This window comes from Pseudorca crassidens, chromosome 5, assembly GCF_039906515.1.
Source record: "Pseudorca crassidens isolate mPseCra1 chromosome 5, mPseCra1.hap1, whole genome shotgun sequence".
Taxonomy (NCBI): Eukaryota; Metazoa; Chordata; class Mammalia; order Artiodactyla; family Delphinidae; genus Pseudorca; species Pseudorca crassidens.
Genome location: NC_090300.1, coordinates 82,018,999 through 82,036,661, shown reverse-complemented (window position 1 = coordinate 82,036,661; position 17,663 = coordinate 82,018,999). Strand labels below are relative to the sequence as shown.

Here is a 17,663-nt window from a genome sequence, read left to right as displayed (position 1 = left end):
AAATCATGCACAAATTTTTTGTGTAAACGTAAGTTTTCATTTCTCTAGAGTAGATACCCAGGTGTGGGATTACTAGGTCCAGATTAATTATTGTTAATGAGGTTTAAAGTAGGTAACACCATGGCAATCTACCTTCCACCGGCCACATCACGTACAAGCAGAGCGCTTAAGGAGTAGTTGGATATAGCAAAACTTGTAACAATATCATGCGAATCACTGAAGTTTTAGAAACAATATACTAAATTATAAATTAGTATGTAGAACCTGCACAGTACCTACTGACTACAGAAGAAGAGCAAGGGATTTGGCTGGCAGAAGGAGCTAGCCCTCCTGTTGCTCAGAGAGCCCCTCCTGTTGCTCAGAGAGCACATCCTTGATTGGGGTCAGCGGGAAGTAAGCATGGTGGCCCCAACTCCATTCCTGAAAAATAAATGTGGGATCATTATGTGGCTCTCACCGTGGGCTGAGGCCCACAATTTAGACACCCTGAGGCCTGCCAGGTGTGCCCCCAGTGAGTTCCCAGGATACCTAGTTATTTGTTGTTCCCTTCTAGATACATCTAAATTTAAACTGATTTGTTTTTTTTTTGTATCTCTATTCTGCATTCAGCTAACTTCAGTCAACCAGAAATAAATCTAATTCCTAATCAAACAGAAAATTCTAACATCATAAATTTGACCTGCTCATCTACACAAGGTTACCCAGAACCTCAGAGGATGTATATATTGGTAAAAACTAAGAATTCTACTACTGAGTATGACACTGTCATGAAGAAATCTCAAAATAATATCACAGAACTGTACAACATTTCTATCAGCATGTCTTTTTCCATCCCTCCTGAAACAAATGTGAGCATCTTCTGTGTCTTGCAACTTGAGCCAACGAAGACACTGCTTTTCTCACCACCTTGCAATATAGGTAAGCCTGACAGTTTCTTTTATCAGGTATTATACACAGATGGGTAAAGCAGATCATCCAGTGTCCCCTGCTTGCCAGGAAACCTCCAACTGGGCCATTTTCATACTGTTAGGAAAGACCCAGACAGAGGGCTCTTGTTTCATCTGAGTGCTACAAGGTCCAAGAGGCTATGAACCTATGCCGCTCTTGAGGAAGCACGTTCTTAGCCTTGACACTGGCCCAGTCTTTTGGGCTACCTTTAGATAGAAGATTCTGAAGCTTAGGTTAGAAGATGCCAGGATTTCTCCAGGCTAAAATTCTTCCACTCATTAAAACACACACACACACACATTCATATATACATATAGCACTTGTTATGAGTACAAAACCATTCTAAACATTGTTGGTTTCAGGGGAGAAAACCAAAAGGTATAAGACACGCTCTCTGCCCTTCTAATAGAATCAGAACTCCACAATGGACACACATGGTAAATTGGATTGTAAAAGGACTGAATTAGAATCTAAATTATATCCCATGGAAATATACAACTAAATTTAAAAACAAGAGTGCCTGATAATAAGATTTATAAGCATTCAGAGATAGGCAAGTTCCTTGAGGGTCAGTGAAGGCTTCCTAAAGGACATGGGACCTTATATTACCATAACAGAAATAACTGGGCTTAATAAGTGTGATAAAGAGATGACAGGTACTCAAACTTGTGGTAGCTTCTGAAAAATTCTGAAACAGCATTCAGGCTTGGGAGGTGAGAGGGCCACAATCTATTAGCAGTATCTGCCATGGGCACAGGCAGTGGTGGCCATCAGCACACATGTGTCAAGGAAATATGCAGAAGCAGAAATGCTTGTGGCATGTTGACAGTGTAGTATGGGGGCCAATCCCACTGGGAAAGGGTTGAAACTAAGCCGTGTACACTAATAGGAGCCTGCCATTTTAAATTCCTGGCTTTGCCCTAGAATACATCCATACTTGAGACCCCACTTTTGAGGAGCAGTAATTGCAAGAGTCTCTCCTGCAATAAAGGCACTCTGTACCCACACTGCCTTCAACACTGCTTGCTCTGATCCTGACCCCTCCCCCCACCCATCTGCCTTCTGTTTGCCTTGGCCCCTCCTCCAACTCTGGCCCCTTGGTTTGCCCCCTCCTAAGGCATCCATCCAGCTCCTTGCTCCATCCTCTGGCTTTAATGCCTCCCCTCTCCTGGTGTTTCATTGTTCAAACATAACTTGGCCTCTTGATGCATTCTTACGGACAGCCCCTGGGGCCAGTCCCCACCAGTCAGCTTAGCTGTACCAGTGGGCCAGTCCCCTGTGCAGGTGCTGATTTCCTTCTGATCAGACACCTCTGACTCTTGACAGTTCAGTAACTGGCGAGGTCACCCTGTCTGTCCTGGTTGCTTCCACTGTAGCCTCTCTTGGCCTGATAGAAGCCTCTCCCATGCTGTCCTGAAATTTAGCACCTTCTTGGCACTGCCAACATCACCACACATGACACACCCTGGGGCTTTCTGCCATGACTCCCACAGGAACAGAGCCTCGCCACCACTAGAGCCTCACCGTGGCTCACCTTTCTGCCGTTTCTCAGCTGCTGCCAAAACCTTCCTAGCTGCCGCCATGTTCAGAAATGTTTCAGCTCTAGCTGCCTCAGGAAAATGGGGCTAGATAAGATATAGGTTAGGCCCTGTGTCAAGGAATCTTTTGGGGTATCAAAAGGTAGCAGCCTCCATGTTAACAAGTATTACCCTCCTTCACTGGTATGCCAAACAGGTTCAAGTGAGATTAAACTGGGATAGACTCAAAAAGTGTTGAATGTGGCCTGCAGTACCAACAATTCCTTTTCTTAAGGTCCCAGAAACAGGGCATCGGTCCACAAAATGCCCCTAAGCTAATGGAAGGTCAGCTGGTCCTATTCTCCTGTAATTTGAGATTAACTACCAGACCTCTTCCCATAAATGTCTATAACATGGGCCACTCAGTCCTAATTTTTCTACCCAAAGCCTGTTTTTTAACTTCCCGTAAGTTTAGGAGTCCTTGTGCAAGGAAGTAAGTCCTGACTTCCCAGGAGCTGATTCTGACCCTGATCCTCAGGGCATGAAGACATATCAAAAGTAGGAGAGAGAGGCTGAACGCCATGCTTGAGGAAGTCCACCCAGACATCAGGGGAAAGAACAAACAAAGCTGGAGATGGGTGCCTGTAAAGAGGCTGCTATGTTTGTCCGGGTGACAGGTGTCTGGAGCCTGATTTAGAGATGATAGTGGATGGAGGAATTACTATAAGAGAAACGTCAAAACTTGGGGCCCAGGGCTTCCCTGGTGGCGCAGTGGCTGAGAGTCCGCCTGCCGATGCAGGGGACACGGGTTCGTGCCCCGGTCCAGGAAGATCCCACATGCCACGGAGCGGCTGGGCCCGTGAGCCATGGCCGCTGAGCCTGCGCGTCCGGAGGCTGTGCTCCGCAACGGGAGAGGCCACAACAGGGAGAGGCCACAACAGTGAGAGGCCCCTGTACCGCAAAAAAAAAACAAAAAACAACAAAACAAAAAACCAAAAAACTTGGGGCCTGACCACATAGGGGGCTGAGGAAGCCGGATGCTGCCCAGATGACTGTACCTTCAGAGCCTCAGTACAGGTACATTACCCAGATTCCAGAACCAAGGGCCAAGGTGACCCTCTTCTAGATCATGGTCATTGTCGTCTCAGTCTGTGGGAAGGGAAGGCAAGGCAGCTCAGTCCAGGCACTTGGTCAGAGTCGCTGGCTTGGTTCTCAGTCAGCTGCCGAGGCCCTGAGACTGGGATTTTCTATGGCCCAAATCACGTGGATTTCAGGCTGCTCTGGCAGGAGAGCCCTGAGGAGATTCTGGCATGCAAATAAAGAGAAGAGCAGCAATTATAAAGCTTTTATAATCAACCTTCCTGGCTGATTGAAAACTTGGGTTCATTTTTAGATGCAAAGCCACCTGTGCCAAGCCCCCCTGTCCCAGACCACATCCTCTGGATTGCAGCTCTACTTGTAACATTGGTCGTTGTGTGTGGGATGGTGTTCTTTCTAACACTAAAGAAAAGGAAGAAGCCGCAGGCTGGCCCCTCTAAAGAATGTGGTGAGTCAGTGCGTGTCCTCTGCAGATTGCCACTTTGCAGCTAACTTCCCAATCAGCTGCCTTCTGGAGCTCGTTGGCTGAGCCCAGGCTGGCAAAAAGTCAGCAGGTGTTTGGAGGAAAAGGTTCCCTCAGGGTTTCAAGCCCATATGGACTCAGCAGCTGATAAGGTTGCCTGGATTTCCAGGAAAGGCAACACTTCTAACCTAAGGTTTACAAATGTACTTCTGGTTTCCAAACAAAGCTGATGATTCCTTGCCTTACCTACTTTATTTCATGAGGTTACTGTGAGAATTCAATGAAGTAAAATGGTGAAAACACTTCTAAATGTTCACGATTATGGACCTGATGATGTTCAAGCAGGAATGTTTGGTGGGAGAAGGGGAGGATTAGGTGACCATAAGATTTGCCTTCTCATCTCTAAGAGTCTCGGTTTACCGAGAAGTAAGTTAGATGAACTATTCCCCACTGACTTTAAAAAATAATATTAACTCATATGGATTACCAAGTAGTACATATCCATTACCAAATATACTGAAAATAAAAATCACCTACAGTTCTACTAGTAAGAAAAAATGATTATGCTGACTTTTTAGTGTATAACTTCCAGATTTTTCTATGTATTAACCCGTTATTTTTCCATAAGTGGGACAGTATTATGAGGACTGTTTTTCACAATTTGAATAATATAACAGGTACTGTTTTCTAACTTTTTTATACTAAATGTTGGAAGAATATTTTCAGTGTCACTAAGTATTATCCTACAGCATCATTTAAAATGGCTGCAAGATACTCCGTTATGTGGATACACCTTAATTTATTTAACCAAGTCCATATTGTGGGACAGTTGGGTTGTTCCCATAGTTTTGCTATTTTAAACAGCACTGCATTGAGCTGCCTCCCCGCTGACTTCTGTTGTAAAAATGCCCTGTGTTTAATGGGGGGCAAAGTGGTCCCTGACTTTATAAGAATCCCATGCCTGTTTGTGGTTTGGGCTGGTTTGGATGAAGTTGTAAGATAAGCTTGGACTTTATCTCAGTAACTGCCTCCAGTAAAAGTTTGGTTGGTGCTAATAATTAAGGTAAAACCTTCTTACTCGCTTATGGTAAAAAGCACAAGATGAGTAAGGCTTCTGGTCAGCATCTTAAGATTTCAGAGTACTGATTTTAAGATCCATCTAGAAAATAGACGGATGACATTAGCAGTCATTCATTTCATCCAGCTGTATTCCAAAAACAAGAAATTTAGGAGTGCTAATCCAGTTTCAATACATTAACACAAAGCATATAGCAGAGCCGTTCAAACTGCCAAAGTACAGGGTATACTGAGAGATTTCTATGATACAAAAGTGTAAAATTCACAGTGCAGGGTCAGATGTACAGATATATCATGCTTGTCCAGGCTTTGACTTTTCAAAGTGAGCGTTTTGAACTTCTCTTTCTGTCAATCTCATTGCCATTTAGAATTAGCTAAATGTGCAGAAGCAACCTTCTGCTTGGAAATAAGCTGTCTCCTAAATTTGGTTTTGCATTGGAATGATTAGCTTACAAACGAAACAAAGAAAAGGGATGGAGAAAAGCCAAGTAAAATGTTTCTTCCCCTAAAAAGCAATCAGAAAAATTCAGGAGACTAGATAAAGGGAGTTAAAGAGGATGTGTCTGTACACATGAGAGAGTTGTAAGGGTGTCTGTTGCATTTGAGATGGTCAAATTGAGCTATGAGTATTAAAAGGCAGAAGACCACAAGAGAGCATAGTACATATACGACCCCCTCAAGAATGTGATAAAGAATATTGGTAGATAAAAGTTGTTTGGTCTGGGGCTTCCCTGGTGGCGCAGTGGTTGAGAGTCCACCTGCCGATGCAGGGGACACGGGTTCGTGCCCCGGTCCGGGAAGATCCCACATGCCGCAGAGCGGCTGGGCCCGTGAGCCATGGCTGCTAAGCCTGCGCCTCCGGAGCCTGTGCTCCGCAACGGGAGAGGCCACAACAGTGAGAGGCCCACGTACCGCAAAAAAAAAAAAAAGTTGTTTGGTCAGATAGTCACATGTGCCAGTAAGTTTGGTCAAAGAGAAGAGCCTTGATATTACTGGAGGAGGGAGATGTACCAAGTAACCATGCCACGTAGATATGAGATGTTTGTAAAACTGGGTTTTGTAACTTTAGCAATGTCTGCACTTGTTTGTGGATACCCCTGGCATTGGCTGTACGATAGGCAGAATAATGCCACCAACAAGATATCCACCTCATATACCCCAGAATCTGTAACATGTTATCCTACATGGCAAAAAGGACTTTTCATACATGATTAAATACTGAGTTTAAAATGATGGGTTTATCCTGGATTATCCAAGTAGACCCAATCTAATCACATGAGTCACAGAATCTTTCCCACCTGGATTAGAAAGAGGAAATGGAAGGAGGAGAGATCCAAAGCTTGAGACAGGCTCAACGCACCACTGCTGACCTTGAAGATGGAGGAAGGGGCCGTAAGCCAAGAAATGTGGGTGGCCTCTAGAAACTGGAAATAGCCCCCAGCTGAAAGCCAGCAAGGAAATGGGGATCTCAGTCCACAAGGAACTAAATTCTGCCAGTAGACAAACATGGAAACAGTCATGACCCATCCACAGAGACACAAGCTTACTGATGAGTAGAAATTTTTCCAACAGTGCAGCTTCCTCTTAATCCAATATTAATCCTTTTCTCAGAGGAGACAGCCCTCCAACTAACTAACCTGGTGTCAAAAGTCCTTTCCAGTGATTGTTCAGTAGTTACAGTTTTTCTATTCCTCAACCGTACATATTTACCCTGTTTAGGCTCTTAAATGAATAAAAGGGAAATGCCATGGTTGTTCTAGCTGGTTTCTAATCTCTCTTCTCCTTTTTTGTTTTGTCAAATAGGGCAGTTAAAGCATGAGAAATTGTAACCTTCAATTACTGTCTTTTCCCAATCAGAAGTTACCCTCTCAGCTTACCCATTGGGGAGAAAGACTAAAATAGCTCCTCCTGAAGTTTTACTTCCTCATTTGGTTCTTGTCTAACTAAAATCTGTATTGTAATAGTGCCTAGCAACCTACAATTTTTACAACTTGCCTCCCTCCTCCAAATTTGGAAGAGTCTCAGCTCTTTCAGGAATGATTTCTTAAAGGGCAAATGCCTTTTCCAAAATAAATTATTTTTAACCACCATTTAAACAGAAAGTTTCACAGGGCTTAAAAACTGAAACCAGGTGATACCATCATATCTACTCTTCAAAATGCTAAATTTGTAATCAAATCCAAAAGTTTAGAAGCTGTCTTTTTATTGTCTGCTTTCATTTTAAAAAAGAAGCTTTTTTTTAAAAAAAAAACAGTGGTGATTTTGTCATGAGTATGAAAGGATAATATTATTTGTGTTGGTGTACAGACATCCCAAAATACTGTATTCACTATAAGCACCATTATTTTTAAGAGGAACTTTGACAAAAATAGAATGTAATTAGATTTACAAAGTATCTGGAAGATCAGTCAAATGTACAACGGAATATTACTCAGCCATAAAAAGAAACGAAATTGAGCTATTTGTAATGAGGTGGATGGACCTCGAGTCTGTCATACAGAGTGAAGTAAGTCAGAAAGAGAAAAACAAATACCGTATGCTAACACATATATATGGAATCTAAAAAGAAATGGTACTGATGAACCTAGTGGCAGGGCAGGAATATGGACGCAGACATAGAGAATGGACTTGAGGACATGGCAGGTGGGGTGGGGAAAGCTGGGGCGAAGTGAGAGTAGCATTGACATATATACACTACCAAATGTAAAATAGACAGCTAGTGGGAAGCTGCTGCATAGCACAGGGAGATCAGCTCGGTGCTTTACAATGACCAAGAGGGGTGGGATAGGGAGGGTGGGCGGGAGGCTCAAGAGGGAGGCGATATGGGGATATATATACATGTATATGGCTGATTCACTTTGTTGTACAACAGAAACGAATACAGCATTGTAAAGTGATTTTACTCCAATAAAGATGTATTTTAAAAAAGAAAGAAATATCTGAAATAACTCAGAATGCTCAGCCAGGGGGGAAAAAAAAAAGCCTTGGGGAGGACACAAGTGCTGCCTTTAAATATCTAAAAACTGCCATAGGGTGCAAAGATCATACTTAACTGAGGCTCTAAAGGGTATCTCGATGAAGGTTATAAGAAGGTAGAAGGAAATAAGAGACTTTTCTAACAGTTAAAGCTCTTTTAAAATTATATAGAAGACACAGACTTTTCCTTCCTCCCATTAAGGCTTAACTGCTACAGGAATTGCCCTCCTGCCGTAAACAACTAGAATCAGACAAAATATATGCAACAACTGTTTTCAGATATTGGACAACAGGCTACAGAAAACTATAGTCCCTGAGAGAAGGGAAAAGATAAGGTGAGCCCTATGATTTGCCACAACTTACTGCCTGGAGTCGGTTTCTAGGCTGCTCTGAAGGCAGGGGGAGCCCTAATACCAAAACTAGAAAAAGACATTACAAGAAAAGAAAACTACACATATCCCTTGTGAACATAGATGCCAAAATGCTCAACAAAATTAGCAACTGAAATCTAGCAATGTATTAAAAGTATTATACATCATGATTAAGTGGGGTTTATTCCAGGAATATAAGGTAAGTTTAACATCCAAATACCAAGCAATAAAACTCACCTATTGACAGACTGAAAAGAGAAATCATGTGGATACAGAATACGTGTCAATGGATACAGAAAAAGCATTTGGCAAAATTAATACCCATTCATAATTTTTAAAAAGAAAGATAAACTCTCATAAAAGTAGGAATACAAAAGAATTTCCTCAACTTGGCAAAGAACAGCTACTAAAATCCTTTAGTTAGCATCATAGTTAACGATAAAAGACTGATTGCTTTCACCTAAGATCAGGAATAAGGCAAGGATGTCACTCTCACTGCTTCTGTTCAACCTTGTACTGGAGGTCCTAGCCAGTGCCACAACTCTAGAAAAAGAAATAAAAGGCATACATATTGGAAAGAAAGAAGTAAAACTGCCTTATTTTGCAGATGACATGATCATGTTTGTAGAAAAGCCTAAGGAATCCATTAAAAGCTATTACAACTGATTTAGTGTAGCAAAGTATCAGGATACAAGGTCAATACACAAAATCTATTGTTTCTCTACATACTAACAACAAACAATTGTACACTGAATTTTTTAATACCATTTATAGTAGCATCAAGTAATATTAAAGGCTTTGGAATTAATTTTTAAAAACAAGTACAAGACCTGTATGTATACTGAAAACTAAAAGCATTACTACTGACAGAAGTTAAAGTAGACCTAAATAAATGGAGAGTTATGCTGTGTCCATGGTTTAGAAGACTAACTATTAAGATACCAGTTCTCCCAAACTGATCTTTGGTTTCAATGCACTATCAATCAAAATCCTGGCAGGCTCCTTAGTGGACATTAAAAAGTTTATTCTAAAAGTTATGTGGAAATGCAAAGGATCTACAATTGCCAAAACAATTCTGAAACATGACAACAAAGATGGAGGACTTAGACTACCTAATTTCAAGATTTATTATATAGCTATAGTAGTCAAGGTGTGACACTGGTGAAAGGACAGACATATCGACCAATGGAACAAAATGGAGAGTCAAAAAATATGATTTTGTCAACTGATTTTGACAAAAGTGCCAAGTTAATTCCATGCAGAAAGGATAGTCTTCAACAAATGGTATCGGGTCAGTTAGATATCCACATGGGAAAGTATGAACCTAGACACCCCAAAAAATAACTTGAAGTGGATCATAAACCTAAAATAAGAGCTAAAATTAAAAACTTTTGAAAGAAAACATAGAAGAAAAGTTTTGTGAGCTTAGGTTAGGCAAATCTCAGATAGGACATGGTAAGCATAAACTGTATTATAAAAAGATAAGATTGATAAACTGAACTTCATCAAAATTAAAAATGTTTGCCCTTTGACTTTAAGAAAATGAAAAGTCAAGACACAGACTGGGACAAAATGCTTGCAAAATATAAATATAATAAAGGACTTATAACCAGAATACATACTTATATAATACTACTCAGTAATGAGAAGACAATCCATATAACAAAAGGCAGAAAGTAAAAGACTTGAATAGATACTTCACATAAAAATATACACAAATGGCCCATAAGCACAGTTACACAGTCATAACACCATTAGTCGTTGGGGAAATACAAATTCAAACCATAATAAGATACCACCCCATACCCACTAACATGGCTAAAATTAAAAGGACTGATAAATATCAGATGTTGGAGAGGATGTGAAGCAACTGAAATTCTTATGCTCTACTATACAACTCAGCAATCCTTGATATTTACCCATGAGAAATAAAGACATATGTCTTCACAGACACACACACACACAAATGTCCATAGCAGCTTTCTTCATAATACTGAAAATCTGGCATCCTGAATTTTTGCAGTTGGTGAATGGATAAACAAATGGTGCTATATACATACAGTGAAATACTGCTGAGCTATAGAAAGGAATGGACTACTGGTAACATGAAACAACATGAATGAATTTCAAAAGCATTGCGCTACATGAAAGACACTAGGCACGAAAAGACTACACATTACATGAAATCCTAGAAAAAGCAAAACTACTGTGGCATTAAGCAGATCCGTGGTTACAGGGGATGGGGTGGGGGGAAGGAATTGATTGAAAAGGGGCTGGAGGGAACTCGTTGGGCTTATATAAATGTTCTATATCTTGGTTGTGGTGGTAGTTACATGACTGCATACATTTGTTAAACTCATCAAAATCTGTATGGAAAATGATTGGATTTTACTGTGTATTTTACCTCAATAAAACTGATTATTTTTAAACACACACACACATGCACACACAAAGAGAACTGCCAAAGACAGGAAGTGTTCAAAACCATCAGGGGTGTTGTTGAAAGGATTGCTGCAGTCCCTAAATTCCTCCATGGACCCTGGGTTAACAACCCCTGCTATAAGGCGCAGAGCGGGACAACAGCACGGTCATAACAGTCAGCATAGAGGAATTTTCACCCAAAGTTGCATCAGTAGTAAGTCCATGCCAGTAGGAACTCAGGCTTTGGGAGGTCTAGCCCACTAGAAATTTCCCACTTGAACCTCTCCATGCAACCTTGTGTATTATTTGGTAGCACCAGCTGGCTAACCCATTTAGTCACCAACATCTGCAAGATTTCCTTTTCCTCCTCCTTCTAAACCTTACTTTCAGAAAAGGATTGGAAACTTTTTTCCCCATCACTAAATGATTGCTAAAACTAAATGTATTATACCTCCCAGTAGTATTTTTAGTTTAGTAAAGAATAGAGCTGTAAGTAAAACCTATTCCCAACATTAGAACTTAAGGTACAATGAACAAAAGAAGGCATTTACTTTTTGGATGAAGGAAGCTCCTTCTCAGTCCCCATGAAATTTCATCAAGGAACCATCTATTCCACATATATGGCAACAATGATTTCTCTCTGAGTCCTAGGACTTAGGAGCCTCTTCAAACTTTCCCTCTTTTAGTATTTATGGGCAATACATTTTCTGAAGTTGTTTTTGTCTCTTTCAGAAACCATCAAACTGGAGGGGACAGAGAGTGAACAGACTGAGAAAAGGTGAGTCCTGACCCTACAACATTGTTGAAAGAGGTACAATCCCCAGAGAGTCTATAATTTAACTAGGCTTGGTCTGAGGCATGCTGGGATCTCAGCATACATGAACTAATGGAGAGGAAAAGGAAAGTGAGACTAGTTAGGACTTGGAGGGAAATGCCCTAGCTATAAATGGATGGTGTGTGCCCTATGCACAATGCCCAAGGGTCATGGCAAGTTCAGTTGTGGTCAAGTAAAAAATTAATACCAAAAGGGTCTGATGTGGTGAGCATGGGCTGCATCTTATTCAACATGGTAACTGCAGTACCTGGCACAGTGCCTGGGTGTCCTGTATGTGTGGAATGAATAAATAAATAAGTGAGGAGTGATAATATGTACCCTCTAGCCTCAGTGTCTTTGCATCTGCTGTGCCCTGTGCTTGGAATGTTCTTTGCCACTTCTTCACCTTATTCTTCAGATCCTGACTCAAGTTGCACTTTCTTAAAAACCCTTCCCAAACTAGATTGTGTCAGCCTGTTATAGTATCATGTGGATTCCTGTGTTTTTTCTTCATAACACCAGGTTATACTTATATACTGGTGTAATTATATTATTAAACTCTATAAACTTAACTAAATCAAACTTTATAGAGGGCAGGGAACATATCATCGAAGCTCATCATTGTGCTGCCAGAACCTAGCACAGTGCCTGGCATATAGTAGGTGCTCAATAAATTTTTTAAACTGTAAAACTGCAGCAGCAGATATGTTTGGATCTACAGAAAGTAGCCTTTTAATAATATTAACAGTTTTCAGTAGTTGTAATTTTCATGGTGAATACTGGTTGAAAGATGATAGGACTTATAGAATTTACACTCTGATGGTTTGATAAGTATATAACATGTTGAAAAGGAGTTTTGTGGAAAAGTAAACATTATTCTGGGCTTTAGTTTGTCTTACGTTTGCTTTCAGCTGAGCAATAATTTAAGTTGTTTGTTTGATTTGTACTTATTTTTCATTTATTTGGCTTTCTTTCTAGATCCTTTACCTAATCAAATTCAAATAAGAACAGCACTTAAGTAACCCTAAATATGGCATAGGGAGAAGTGTGTATACCCTTTTCTTTATATTTTCCTTTGTTCACATACGAGGGCTGTGGAAGGCAAAATTTGGTGAGGTGCTTTTTTTCTTTAAGAGTTCAAATTTTCAGATTGTTTTAAAAAATTCAATTTATTGGGCTTCCCTGGTGGCGCAGTGGTTGAGAATCTGCCTGCCAATGCAGGGGACGCGGGTTCGAGCCCTGGTCTGGGAGGATCCCACATGCTGCGGAGCAACTAGGCCCGTGAGCCACAACTACTGAGCCTGCGCGTCTGGAGCCTGTGCTCCACAAAAAGAGAGGCCGCGATAGTGAGAGGCCTGCGCACCGCGATGAAGAGTGGCCCCCGCTTGCTGCAAATAGAGAAAGCCCTCACACAGAAATGACCCAGCATAGCCAACAAATAAATAAATACCAAAAAAAAAACCCCAAAATGGTCCTTTAAAAAAAAAAAAATTCAATTTATTTAAACTAAAAAAAAATTTACCCATTTCTCCCACCTCCATACCCCCCCACCTCTGGCAACCATCAATCTGTTCTCTGTATCTATAAACTGATTTTTTAAAGTTATTATTATTCATTTATTTTTAGATTCTACATATAAGTGAAATAATATAGTATTTTTCTTTCTCTGTCTGACTTATTTCACTTAGCATAATACCCTCGAGGTCCATCCATGTTGTCACAAATGGCAAGATTTCATTCTTTTTTATGGTCTACTGTATGTGTGTGTATGTGTGTGTGTATCACAATTTCTTTATCCATTCATGCATCAGTGAACACTCAGGTTGTTTCCATATCTTGGCTATAAAAATAAATATTTGTTGAAAGAATGAATGTATGCATGAAGGAATACACAAAGATTCCTGGTGATCCATCCTTTCACAGCATGATGCAATCAGATTGTCTGTACCTCCACCCACCCTGAGAAACTGGACTCTCAAAAATATCAAGGCTCTGGTCACACAGTCATGGGGTCAAAGCAACCCTAAGTCAAAAACCTGGTCACAGGTCTTCCCTGGTGGCGCAGTGGTTAAGAATCCGCCTGCCAATGCAGGGAACACGGGTTTGAGCCCTGGTCTGGGAAGATCCCACATGCCGCAGAGCAACTAAGCCCGTGTGCCACAACTACTGAGCCTGCGCTCTAGAGCCCACGAGCCACAACTACTGAAACCTGCACGCCTAGAGCCCGCGCTCTTCAACGAGAAGCCACCTCAATGAGAAGCCCACACATCTCAACGAAGAGTAGCCCCTGCGCACCGCAACTAGAGAAAGCCTGCACGCAGCAACGAAGACCCAATGCAGCCAAAAATAAACTAATTAATTAAAAAAAACCTGGTCACAGAGACACAAGTCATGATCCCAGGGTGCACAGCTCCCAGTGTGCCTAGCACTTATCTGGATACACCAGTCGCTGTGAGTCTCGGAATCCAGGATGGTGAGCCCAGGTGCTGAGATCTTGCCTGCCCTGTCAGACTTAGTTCAGAAGTGGTCCGGAAGAGCTGCGGAGGGAAGGCAGCAGAGAATCAGCATAGGGCAGGGGCAGGCCCAGACAAAAATCAAAGATAGTAATTTAGGAAGTATGGACAGTACATCTCCACCTCTCTTCAGTAGTTTATTTCTCCTCATTGCTATTGCAATGTCCCCTTATATTCTGCCCTATCACTGAAATCTAGAAAGAGAAAGTGGCTCTACTGTGAAATCTCACTGAATTCTTTTCTCTGTTTTTCCAGAGTAGAACTCCAAGAACCTGAAAGATCTGATGAAGCCCAGTGTGATATTAACATTTCAGAGACAGCCTCAGGCGACAAAAGTGCTATGCATTTTTAATTAAAGAGTAAATGCCATAGGACTATCCGGTTTTTATATGCTTTTCTTTTCAAGTTTTGACTGACCTTTTTCTTGTCTCTCTAAGCCTTCCCAGAAGGCAAGAAAATATTACTATTAATAATAGAGGGGGCTTCACGATTCCCTCTAAGTGAAATAGCCTCCCTACAATGCCAGCTCTGCTCTCTATGCCAGGAGCAGATTTTAACTGTTTCTTTTCATTTCAGAGCACACTTGTGGGTCAAGCCCACCTAACTGGTTCCTGGCTCGGAATCCTGTGTAAGACTAACACCTCCTGTTTCAGATTCAGTCTCTTTTCTTAATGTTATACATTGTGTTTTATGTAAAACTCCCAATTCCTGGAATTGTGGCTTTTATCTACTCTGAATCTCAGGTAGTGCCTCATTCCATCTTGTATACCTGTGACTGAACAACTACCTTTTCAGTCCGGGTGGGAGTTATGTATTTTATGGCCTTATAGTGTTAATATTAATATTTTGAAGTATAAAGAAATATGTACTATAATAATGTAATTACTGAGAAAAGTCCACCCTCTGCTAAGGAGTTCCTGTCCCTCTGTGAGGGTAAGGAAAGTGGTGGCCCAGTGTGCTGACAACAATGAGCAGACCAACTCAAAACCTGGGAAATTAGAGACAGAGAAGGAACCAGTCCTGCAGCCATTACCATCTGGGCTGTTGCTAATGTTGAGGAGGATCCACCTGCCCAAGAAGCTACTGCCGAGCCTTAGCAAAGAGTGCTGGATACAGCAGGAGAGTGCTGTGCACCATAAACCCTGCTGCTCTTCTCAGAGAAAATGACTGAGACGATGGCCTGGGGCAACTGTTCAAGAGCGAAGAGAGAGAGATCGCAATACTCAAAACAGGAAAGAAAATGAAAGATCTTGACCAACAGAAATACACATGAATGTTCAGTCTGTCCAGTCCTTCGACAAGCCATAGGAAGAGCAACAGATGGACAGTCTGTCCAAATGGACTTAAGGCCGACTGCAGTTTCCTTGGAGGTTGGGGAGGGGTTTTGATGATAGCCAGGTTGTTGTGATGTTTCATCTGGCTGGAAGCAGAGCTGGCGGGGGAGAGCTATCATCTTAATAATGGCGTGAATGGAAGGAGGCTTAGGGCTCTTTCAATGAATGGCTGAGAGAGAAGGAGCTGGGGCAGAATTAAAAGGACCAGAATACAAATTGCCCAGAGGCTGACTTAGCCTGCAGATGTCCTAAGGAGGTGATGGTTGGCCCGGAGCAGGGCTAGCAAACTTGTGTCTGAGGACTGTCTATGCGTCATTCTCAATGACAGGAAACCTGGGCGCAAGAGAGGAATATATTAGCCCTGTAGAAATGAGTTAGGAGACTCTGGCTCTAAGGCAGCATCACTAAGGGATGGAGAAGCCTCAGTCTAAACCTAAAGAGAACTTTGGGAAAGCCCCAGAAATAATAGTTCTTCTTATTCTACATAAAGGACCCTAAAGGGTTATAGATGGCTATGCTAGCCATGCTGGTACTTGTAATAGTACCATTTGTGTGCTCTGCCCTGCCCTTGCCTTCATTAGGCTCTAAGCATCTTGCTGTTTTGTAACATGTTTTTTAATTTACTTTTTATTTTATATTGGAGTATAGTTGATTAACAATGTTGGGATAGTGTCAGGTGTATAGCAAAGTGATTCAGTTATACATATACGTGTATCTATTCTTATACAGAGCAGTTCTCAATAAATTTCTATTAAAATAATGTAAAAGTCTGAATTTTCTTCTTCTATTTTAACAGTACTTATAGTCTGATATTACTCCCTCTATCCTCCTAATGTATGTCCTTCCTCTTAACAGCTCTAAGGTAGCCCCATTCTCCAGTCACCTAGCTAAAAGCCTCTGACTCACCCTAAACCCTCTCCTCTTCCCTTTCCTCTGTGTCTCATATGATTCTATGTTTATCTAGTTACTGAGACATATGTCAGGTAAGGGATGTTGTTTCTCTGGATAACTAGGAAATCTGAAGTTAAGGAAGGGATTCTTGCTTTTCAGTTTGTAATGTTTTATTCCATGTAATGTGTGCTTGCATGTACGTTAAACAAAAGCTTAGTATAAAAATTTATTCATTGAAAATACTTTGATTATAAAATAAATGCATGTAATTGTATATTTGAAAGTTGCTAAGAGTGTACACCTTAAAAGTTCTCATCACAAGAAGAAAAATTCGTAATTATGTGTAGTGATGGATGTTAACTTATTGTGGTGATCATTTCATACTATACACTATATCAAATCATTATGTTGTACACCTGAAAGTAATACAATGTTATATGTCAACTATATCTCAATTAAAAATAAATAAATACATGGCATGTGAGAAGAGTCATTATGGAAATTATGGAAATTACAGAAAAAAGAAAACTGTCCAGGCTCTGTGAGGGCAGGAATGTGTCTAATTTCTTCACCAGTGGATCCCAGGCACCTAAGGTAGTACTTCAAAACTATTTGTTTAAAAAGGACTTCCCTGGTGGCACAGTGGTTAAGAATCCGCCTGCCAATGCAGGGGACATGGGTTTGATCCCTGGTCCAGGAAGATCCCACATGCTGTGGAGCAACTAAGCCCACGTGCCATAACTACTGAGCCTGCGCACCACAACTACTGAAGCCCGCGTGCCCTAGAGCCCGTGCACCACAACTACTGAGCCCATGTGCTGCAACTACTGAAGCCCATGGACTCTAGGGCCCGCGTGCTGCAACTACTGAAGCCCGTGTGCCTAAAGCCTGTGCTCTGCAATAAGAGAAGCCACCGCAATGAGAAGCCCGCGCACCACAACAAAGAGTAGCCCCTGCTTGCTGCAACTAGAGAAAGCCTGCATGCAGCAATGAAGACCCAATGCAGCCCAAAAATAAAATTTAAATTAAAAAAATGAATAAATTAAAAAATAAAGATTGAATAAAACACTAACATGTCCTCTGGTGAAAACATCCATTCTTTGTACATTAAATTCTCTAGGCCTTTTGTGTTCCAAGTCTGAGAGGAAGAACCCCAAGAAAGGTGAAAAGTGAAACAGTACTAGCTAATATTACTGGTGTTTATTTTGTACCAGGCATTCTTATAAACCTTTACACTCAC

The 17,663-nt window shown here is 41.2% G+C and overlaps 1 protein-coding gene across 3 annotated transcripts in view; it reads left to right on the top strand.

Annotated features, from left to right (window-relative positions):
* Positions 1–17,425, top strand: part of CD86 (CD86 molecule) — a 63,022-nt gene extending 45,597 nt beyond the window's left edge. Inside the window, exons 4-7 of one of the 3 annotated variants that reach the window (XM_067738721.1) lie at positions 610–918; positions 3,859–4,011; positions 11,604–11,649; positions 14,459–17,425. In XM_067738721.1, the coding sequence (XP_067594822.1) occupies positions 610–918; positions 3,859–4,011; positions 11,604–11,649; positions 14,459–14,474 (524 nt within the window). In that variant the 3' untranslated portion in view covers positions 14,475–17,425. Of the gene's footprint in view, positions 1–609; positions 919–3,858; positions 4,012–11,603; positions 11,650–14,453 lie in introns of all 3 variants that reach the window. The other 2 variants (XM_067738720.1, XM_067738722.1) reach the window with 2 other exon arrangements.
* The last annotated feature ends 238 nt before the right edge of the window (positions 17,426–17,663 follow it).